Source organism: Alosa sapidissima, chromosome 2 (genome assembly GCF_018492685.1).
Source record: "Alosa sapidissima isolate fAloSap1 chromosome 2, fAloSap1.pri, whole genome shotgun sequence".
NCBI classification, from domain to species: Eukaryota; Metazoa; Chordata; class Actinopteri; order Clupeiformes; family Clupeidae; genus Alosa; species Alosa sapidissima.
Window position 1 is genome coordinate 39,954,476 of NC_055958.1, and position 9,988 is coordinate 39,964,463.

The following is a 9,988-nucleotide window of genomic DNA, read 5'->3' on the forward strand; positions in this document are numbered from 1 at the left end:
CGTCTTCCAGGCAGCGCTGCATGGAAGGCACTAGGGTTATGCAAGGGTTAGGCAAGGGTTAGGCAAGGGTTAGGCAAGGGTTAGGCAAGGGTTAGGCAAGGGTTAGGCAAGGGTTAGGCAAGGGTTAGGCAAGGGTTAGGTGCCTTGAAGTCGACAGTGGGGGTTTAAAACACCACCGGGCATTTCTGTGTGTGTTTCTGATTCTATTCCTGTTTCATCTGAAGCACAGTAAAGAAAAATACAGCAGACTGCTCCAAACCATGATATGAGCTTTATTGGCTCTTTATTTGGGTTATGTCATATTGTGTATATTTATATATAATAATATTCATAATACAATATATTTGCACAAGGTTGGAGAGATTCATTCGGAAATACAGCGTTAAAAAGAGAACTCCACTGCTTCATACAGACAGACAGGAATTGGTTCCAGAGAATAGATGTTTATTGGAGAGATGATGCAAAGTTACAATGAGAACACCAAGCTAATTAATCAGATACCCTTTACCTCATGTTTAATGGGATAAGATGGTATATGTGTCACAATAGCACAATTTATTTAAATGTGTACAGTACATAGGGCTAGTTTATTTTTTTTATTGTCCATGACTTTCTTAAGTAGCAGTCTGTATGCGCAGGCAGGTAAACGAGAAGCTTGATTATTACATGTGAACGTGTGGTTTGTCTCTCTTCTTAATATTATGCCTCTCACTGAGTTCCTGTCTACAGAGTGTTCTTTACACTAAGAACTTTTTCAATCCAGGGCAGGAAGTGGGGCACTCTCGTGTAGACTTCTGGGTATTCTGTGCTATCACACAGTGTAGCGGTGTAGCGCTGTCAGCCCATACAGGATCTTGGCCTTGCCCTTTGCACAGATAAGAGGACCTCCGGAATCACCCTGGCAACAAACAGAAGAGGGGACAAGCCAATCAGGAGACAGTGCTCTCTGATACAATACATGGCCTACAAAGGACCACCGGACCACACAGATGCTTAAAAGGCTTATTTCATATTTTAGAACGGTGCAGCAGGTGACCGTGTCTGGTGAAGATGTAATCATTGAACCATTTGTCACTTGCTGCACCGTTCTTTAAAAACAAAAAGCAATTTAAACATCTGGGTGATCCTGTCCTTTTTACTGCATAACCGGTCCTCTCCCATGAAGCACCGGATTGTTACCAGCACGGAATAACTACCAATTTTCACAATCTATGGCCTGTTGATGGGTAACTCAGTCTCAGTTGTGGTAGCATGTAAGGGTGTAATAGGTTAAAGGGCCATTCAAAAGTATAAAACAGTAATCACTATTAGTTGATTAGGGGATTTCAGGACAGGTCATTTCAGGTAGGTAACTCGATACAAAAACGTGAGTACATCACAATAATTTTAGCTGACGTCCAACGCCTGTGTTCCAGATGTGCTCCTGATCATTCCTGCTCTCGTGGCCAGACAGATGGGTGCTGACACCTGGCAGAATCCCTCTTTGCCGTCAGGGACACTGCAGGTCATCTGGGCCTGGTCATAATACTGTTGCCATATGTCTTTGCATTCTTTTGGTAGCTTCAGTGTGACTTTAGCTTCATACAGGACACTCTCTGCTTGCTTTCCAAAGCATCTTCTCCCCCATCCTGCCACCTCACACTGCACGCCTGCTTGGATGAGGATCTTCTCACCCACCTTAGGGAGCTCCAGCACCTCAACTTTTTTTTTCTTCAGCTTAGCCTTGGTCTGCAGCTGGAAAGTAAATGGTATGGAACATATGACTCATGTTGTACATACATACATGCACACATATACAGTACATGCTGCACATATAAACCAAAGAGCAGGTCATTCCAGAGCAAATCTGACTCAGCACTAGAGTGGCTCCATCTTAAATGCTACATCCACATCACATTCATTCACATTCATTAGGATGATCATATGAAATGTACTTAAAGTATACAATACTTATTCATTTTGCTGATGCTTTCATTCAAAGTGAGTATTACAAGGTACAATCTCCCCAGGGATGACCAGAGCACTACAAATACTTAAACTTTTTATTGTGGTGCAAACAATTGACTGACGTTTTGATGCACTGCGGCTTTCTCAGTCACTGGTACCATTGCACAGACATTCCCCTCCCTCTCCCTTTATGCAATCACAATATGGACTAAGCAACAGCGCGTCACTATGTCCAGGCAAATCATGGGTCTAGCGCTTCTCTGAAATTCTGGAGGATTGATAGAATACTACCTCCCCAACGAGGTGGATATACTGTCAAAATGTTACTGAAAAGAGAAGTGTTTTGGATTCACACACTCAACACAGTTGAGCCCCATGGTTTACAGTAAATTAAGAATTATGTCTTTCTTGTTTTTGCTGATTATGTCATCCTTTAATTTTGAATTATTTTGATTATTTTGTCATTTTTAATTCACACTGACCAAAGATGTACTTTATGCCCACTTTTCTTTCTATGAGCGAGCACTCTTACTGGTTAACTGCTGCAAATACCCACCCCTTAACCAATGCCTTGGGAGAGGGAGGGGAGAAATGTCTCTATTATCTGTGCAATGGTACCAGTATGGTTGGACTCTGAGGAGGACGAGGAAGTTTAAAAGTATTCAGAGTGCTCCGGTCATCCCTGAGTTTAGTCTCCTAGAAGTAGCCCAGCCTGTCTTTCTGGTGAGTGCCAGGAATGCACCCCAATGCAATTGAATTGTATTTCATAGAAATATATTATTTATAATGGAAAAGCAGTGATTTCCAGTTCAGTATGTAGGATAAGTGTGATTGCCACATAGAACTAATATATTTAATGCCCCACACTCATAAAGTGATATTCATGTTATTAGTCATGTAAAATTAATTTAGCTAATGTTGAGTAGGGTAGTCTGATATCATGATAATGTTCTTCATCTAGTGAAAGAGGTGATTCACCTTCAACAGCATGATGTCATGATGTCGAGTCCTGGGGTTGTCATTACTAAGCTTTTCCTTGGGGTAATCTGGGTGTGGGATGTAGTCACTGTTGTCAATGTTGATATGCTGTTGGCATATCCTGCTTACTGATGTTATGGGCTCCCAGCACAACTGTTAATGGCCTAAAACACAACAAATAACATGTGATATGCTACTGTAACAGTAGCCAGCTGGTATGTAGCAGTGAAGTATGTACGTTATGTAAACATCCCTTCTGATGGCATAAGGGGTTTGCACGGACGTCACGGTCTGGCCGGTAACCATAGTAACCCAGCATGTGCGGCCATGTTGGCGGTATTCAGTGAATGAAGTACAATGGAGTATTATGCACTTTGGATATCTTACGTGATTGTAGCCGTGTTTAAACAACAGTAAAGCTCATCAAAATGCGTCTAAGATGCAAAGGCATATAGGGCAGGACTTGGACCACAAGAAAATGAGCGATATTTCGAGAAATTATGGTTTATTGGCAGCGCAGATCCATATGAGTTGGGTGAGGGAGACGCAGTACCAAGTTCAACCACAAGCGCCCCCCTTCCTCTGATAACTTCTGGCATTATTCTCCTTTCTCCTTGGTTATTTTAATAACTTTTGGAAGTCGATACCTACACCAGATGTTTTTCTCAGTATGACCTATTGGTACAACCTAAAACACAGCAATAATTAACCATTTTCCTTGACAATCGTAGGGATTTACCTAATGCCTTCTAATGAGGCAAGTATCTCCAATCTGATGACACGCCCGTGCAAACCCCTAATAGAGAGGGAGTTGAGTCATTTAGAGACGAGTGACCGTCGCAGGAAGTGCATCATAACAAAGGGACGCCAGACCCTCTTGTAACAGCTGTACTCGGTGATACTGCAGACTTGTGAAATTAGTTAGAAAATAAGGCAGAAAAATGACAAATTTCCTCATGCTGCTTCCTTATTGGCATGTGAAAAAATGTACAAACAGACAAAAGGATGCCTTCTTGTGTGTGATTTCTGCAGTGATACTGAAAACGCGTTGATAGCCTATACTTTTGCTGTAGTGTAAAGCATGTCACACAGTAGCCTAGCCTACAGAAAACACTTAATTGATGTGATATAATGATGACTTGTTAAATGCCTATAATGGTTTATTAAACATCATAGTAATTTATTTCGTCAGTCATCAGTAATAATAAAAAAGCTTCTACCTAATGTGACTATTTTGTATATAAACTGTTTTGTATATAAAAGAAAATATGTGTTTTCCCACTGTATTCTCCATAAAGAGTAAAGTAAATTATGTACTTATTTCCGGAATTGACGTCACTGGCGACGTCACACATGTAACAAATGTATGTGTTAAGAAGAGCGTTTTCTGTTGGATATGTTTTGTTAGGCAACATGTATTAACACATTCATTTGTGACAGAAGAAACGGGAAGTTCCCCATTACCTGTGAAAAATGCCCATTCTGCATTCATGTAATGACAACAGTCAGTAGCCCACTATAAAGTGCGCCACATACTCGACGCACCCGACCTGTAGTGTGACAATGTGACGTCACAGAAGCGCCGTAACCATTTATACTCGCGCGTCGTGGTCACGACACTAGTTGCAATATTCTCCTGAACAGAGGTGTCGCTGGTGTGAAAAGATTAACGCTAACTACGTTACACAGCAGAAGAAGCTGCATTAAGAAACACTAGTAGCAGAGAATGTAAACGGGCTCTGCTATTAGCTAGCCTCTGTGATGGTACTTCAGACTTTGGTTGCTACTATTCACAACTACCACCATCATTATCATCTAGTTTCCAAGGTGTGCGCACAGGTAGATAGATAGATGGATATATAGATAGATACTTTTAATCATCCCGAGGGAAATTTTAATAATTTAAACAGTTTAGTTAGCTGGTTGAGTTTGTGTAATTTCCTGAAGTGGAAAGAGATTTTGTTCAGGCCTTAATAGATATCCTTTGTTTGAAAATAAATTGTTTCTATTCTTTCCTCTTAATTCCATGTGTTGCAACTCTCGCTGGTAACTTTATTAACTTCTCCAGCAAACTATTACGAATTCACGACTGTAACAAAACACTGCAACTCTCGCTTGCCCTCAAACTAGTCCATCTTCCTGTTTCCGCTTTGTCGCGCTCGTCTGAAAAAAAAAATGAGTGGTGCGCTACCTCGCGCTACCTGGCTAAAACTAAAAAAACTAAAAAAATAACTCCTTCTCGTACTGTTTGGTCTCTTTATTGTCTTACAGATCAAGTGAAATCGTACAGTTTGCCCTCTAAGCCCAACGTGTAATCATTTTGTTGTGCAGTAAAATCTCTCATACAGCATCAAACAATAAGCATTTTTAGCCGACTGGTCACCTGATAAAGTTTTACGCTGTAGCCCAAGTCAATGACAGATAACGTGAGGACGACCACATAGGCTACAAATCATTTCGGTAGAGTTTGCAATTGCAAATCTATGTGTTAAGACAAACGTTTTCTGTTGTATAGGTTTTGTTAGGCAACATAAATTAACACATTTTGGTCTCTTTATTGTCTTAATTGTATATTGATTTACTAATTGCAGCACAAGTCAAATTTCATTCAACATGTGCGTGTAATTTTTTTTTATAATTAAGTGTTCCACGTGCCCCCAACGTACCTGCCCCCCAAAATGTATGTGCCACTGATCCTGTTGGTATTTTTTTCCTTTCTGCCTTTCTTCCACAACCAAAAGACCCAGGGCAGCTTAGTAGCGGACATATTTTGATTTGCGGCAGATCGTGAGCAAGAGTAGTGTGAAAATGCTAGCACTGTTTTGCTTACATTTAGTAATCTGACTGGACCCGTGTTTCGCGCTAGCAGCTGAATGTGTGCCAGCTGATGGAGGGTATTTGTGCTCAGTGTGACTACTTTTCGCCACACAAAGGCAACCCAAGTCAATAATCAGCAGTGTAGTAGTGCTTTGAAGTCTGTCCGGTCTGCAGTCACACACACACACCTCAAGCCATAGACTTGGCTTGCAATGAGAGTGGTCTGTCTTCACATGATGGTCTTAAAAAACATCATCAACTGCATGGTACTGCTGATAACAGACTGCTCTGCCTCTGCAATATGGGTCTCACATTAAGGGGTTGTCCTCCAGGTTATATGATAGAGAGATGTTACAAAAGACCCAATTCAAAAACGTGTGTGTTACAGTGTGTGCTTTATTGTGACCACCACATATTGAAATGTTCTAAATATCTCATGACTTTTCATTTCTCTAGTTCTCTCTCTCGTTTGCCTTTCATGGTGTGGAATGGCAAATATAAGTTGGAGCAATTGTGACATTACACTCTGGGGAGCCGTACTGACCAAAAAAGATTAGCTTTGATTGGCATTGCAATATGGGCAGCTGTAATGGCCACATGACTGGTGGCGATTGTGTATGATTGTATGTGCTTCATCATAGAGTGTCCCAGTGACTTCCGTTTTACTTCCGCTACAAGGGACCTATCTTTCAAAAAAATATGAACGGGAGTTAATGGAGAGGTAACAGTTATTTTTTGGTCCAGTTTGAATTGTGCCACGAATTTCACATATGATGTGTGTGAATTTAAAAGATAATTTTTCACATCAAGAAAGTACTGTTGTTCGATAGACTTCAAAAGGTTGGTTTTGTCTGCTCAGTGGACTACATCTCTCGTCTCGAACGATGTACGTCACCAACGTAATGAAACGATAAGATTAGCTGTTATGCTAGTTAACGGTTGCATCTTGCTGCCTGCTATGTCACTTAACAGTATCTAATGTACAGTCTATGGACGAACAACTTACCTGATGTGTTTAATCCTCTGACTCATGGTATTTTCATCGGCAAGGAAAGCCCAATTAAGACCTGTTGCTGATATGCTTGTACAATCTAGTGTGGCTGTGAATGAGATAACGTCACTAGCGCGACTGATGGGTTTGTAGTCGTTGGAATTACAATCTTTCACAATGTTGTAATTCAATAGTTACGAAACAAACTGCAAATGTCTACATGAAAAACTGTCTTTAAAATTGACAAACATCATATGGGTAATTCAAGGCACAAGTCAACCGGGACCAGAAAATAATTTATTTTTCGCCATAGACATAGAAAGATAGGTCCCATGGAGGCAAACGGAAGGGGCGGGACTTCGGCTCTCTTTTGAACAGTTTGTGGTTACTTGGTGAGGGTCAGGAATATTGTTTGAGTGACAGATTTAAGAGCACTATTTAAAAAGGGGTTCTTTTTTGCACCTTGTAATGATTTTTGTAAGCTTGTGTCATACGTCAAACAGAAAAAGAGAAAAGGGACCCTTGCAATTAAAAAAATAAAATAAATAAATAAATAAAAATATATAAGGCAGTGAGATAATCATGTAGTTTGTAGTTTAAGTCATGAGATAATCATGTAGTTTGGCTCTCTCTCCTGAACACTATGCCTCTGAGTTCCTGTCTACAGAGCATCATTCACACCAATAACGTCTTTGATCCAGGGCAGGAAGTGGGGGACTCTCGTGTAGACTTCTGGGTATTCTGGGGTGTCGCACGGTGCACCTGTGTAGGCTGTGACTCCATACAGGATCTTGGCCTTGCCCTTTCCACAGATGAGAGGACCTCCAGAATCACCCTGGCAACAAATGGAACATGGGACAAGCCAATCAGGAGACAGTGCTCTCTGACACAATTTATGACCTGTTCTATTAAAGGAGAATTCCGGTGTGATATTGACCTAAAGTGTATCGAAACATGATACCGAGTGTGAACGTATGTCTCATAGCCCATCTCGGCTTGTCCCCTGCACTCCAAAATCTGGCGCTAGTTAGCCGATGCTACCAACATCTTCTTCAATAGTGGTGCTTCGGCATCGGGCTAGCCATGCAAATAAATCACTGTTTTACACCCATTTACGAGGCTCAATGTATCTCCACACTTCATTGGTAGACTTCCTAGGGCCCTGACATTTAAAACGAGACATTGAGAACTTTGAAAAAGCACTGGTAGTTTACTTACAAGACGATTTATACAATTGAGCCTCGTAAATGGGTGTAAAACAGTGATTTATTTGCATGGCTAGCCCGATGCCGAAGCACCACTACTGAAAAAGTTGTTGGTAGCATCGGCTAACTAGCGCCAGATTTTGGAGTGCAGGGGACAAGTCGAGATGGGCTATGAGACATACGTTCACACTCGGTATCATGTTTCAATACACTTTAGGTCAATATCACACCGGAATTCTCCTTTAAGGAAGTGAAAAGTCATGCAGAACTGTGTGTCTTTGCTACGATGTCAGCAGAAAGGACAGGCCAGGTTTCCTCATAGTGGTCATTTGTTGAACCATATGACATTCCTGATCTTATGGATCACACTGGACATTAGACACTCCCTTTATGGTTGGTCAACTAAACTATAACAACTATAACTATAACAAACTATAACAGTATTGGTGGTATGATGATCTAAGAGATTTAATTCAACACAGCTCACAACTGCATCCATCAAAATCACTGCAAATGATTTCAGCTGACGTGAGATGCCTGTGTCCAAATATGGCCCTGATCATTCCTGGCCAGTCAGAAATGGGTGCTGACTTACCTGACAGAATCCTCCTCTGCCGTCAGGGACGCTGCAGGTCATCTGGTCCTGGTTGTAATACTGCTGCCATTTCGCTTCACAGTTCGCTGTCTTGTCCAGCATGACTTCAGCCTCGTACAGGACACTCTCTGCTTCTCGCCCGAGGACCCTCTTCCCCCACCCAGCCACCTCACACTGCTCCCCCGCACGGATCTTCCCATATGTCTTAGGGAGCTCCAACACCTTCACAAACTTGTTCAGCGTAGCCTTTGTCTTCAGCTGAGGAGTGAACAGTATACAGAATGCAACAGTGTTCTCAAAGGACAACTCCAGTTTAAGAATAACCGATGGTCTATTTGATATGGGATGATAATGAGGGTAAACATGCATTAAGGATCAAAACTAATAATTAGACTAATTAAGCAAACTAATTTTGAGTAAAACTGGAATATGCATTTACAACAAATTAGCATATAGTGGTAGCCTTTGAGGCAAGCTAGCTAAGTCAAGGTAAATCACTGATTAAATTTATTCACCTTCAACAGCATGATGTCATGCTCTCGAGTCCTGGGGTCGTCATTGCGAAGCTTCTTCTTGGGGTACTTTGGGTGAGGGATGAACTCAGAGATGCCAATGTGCTGTTGGCTCTTCTCCTGCTTACTGATGTTGTGGGCGCCCAGCACTATGTCGTCTAGGGGATCACTAAGGCATGCACACAACAACCAATATGATTACAAAGAGTCCAATCAGTCATTGTGGGTTGTTCATTAAAAGAAACATAGCACTAAAATATAGTTTATATAGCACTAGAACACACAATCAACAACTAACATGAATGAGGACAGACACAAGACACAAGCATTTGCTTTAGTGTGGCTCATTAATATAAACACTTACAAGAGGAACCCCACGTTTCTTCCTTACTCACACACATACACATGCACACACATACACACACATGCACACACGCACGCATGCACAAGTATGGTCGCACCTGCTATTATAACAGTGTGCAGCAGTCAGTACGAAGTCCTCTCTGATCAGCACTCCTCCACACCCGTGGTGTCTCCGTGTCTGCAGTGAGGCCATGTAGGGTCTGGAGTGGGGCTTGGCCATACGACCACCAAAGATGCCACTCTGCACGCCACCTGATAGTCCACAAGTATCCACAGATCATCAGCATTATGGCAGGGTATATCATTTCCATGTTAGATCAAATGATAATTCATTCACAACTATTACCTTACCTGAGATTAATATGAGATCAAATTATAATGAATTCACAACTATAACCTTACCTGGGATTAACATGACATCAAATGATAATTAGTTCACAACTATTACCTGAGAATGAGAGATGAGAGAGAAGTAGAAGCAACAGCATTCTTCACCGCTGAGAAAGACTCACACACACTACGCATGGCACCCAACAGACACACACTAAAGCAAACCCACACGCACACACACACTTCTCAC

General features: G+C 41.5%; 1 protein-coding gene and 1 pseudogene across 2 annotated transcripts; both read right to left on the reverse strand.

The window, feature by feature from the left end:
* Positions 1-423: 423 nt before the first annotated feature.
* LOC121691514 lies at positions 424-4,471 on the reverse strand (annotated as a pseudogene).
* On the reverse strand, positions 731-9,988 carry LOC121691182 (granzyme B(G,H)-like). Of its 2 annotated transcripts, none has more exons than XM_042071160.1 (6): positions 9,857-9,988; positions 9,507-9,660; positions 9,049-9,214; positions 8,534-8,791; positions 7,536-7,568; positions 731-859 (listed from the first exon to the last, which is right to left on the reverse strand). In XM_042071160.1, the coding sequence occupies exons 1-6, from the start codon at positions 9,894-9,896 to the stop codon at positions 812-814; spliced, it is 699 nt and encodes a 232-aa protein (XP_041927094.1). In that variant the 5' UTR covers positions 9,897-9,988; the 3' UTR covers positions 731-811. The 2 variants fall into 2 exon arrangements, with proteins under 2 accessions (XP_041927094.1, XP_041927093.1); XM_042071159.1 differs by lacking the exon at positions 731-859 and adding an exon at positions 6,121-6,268 and having other exon boundaries at positions 7,196-7,568; positions 9,857-9,987.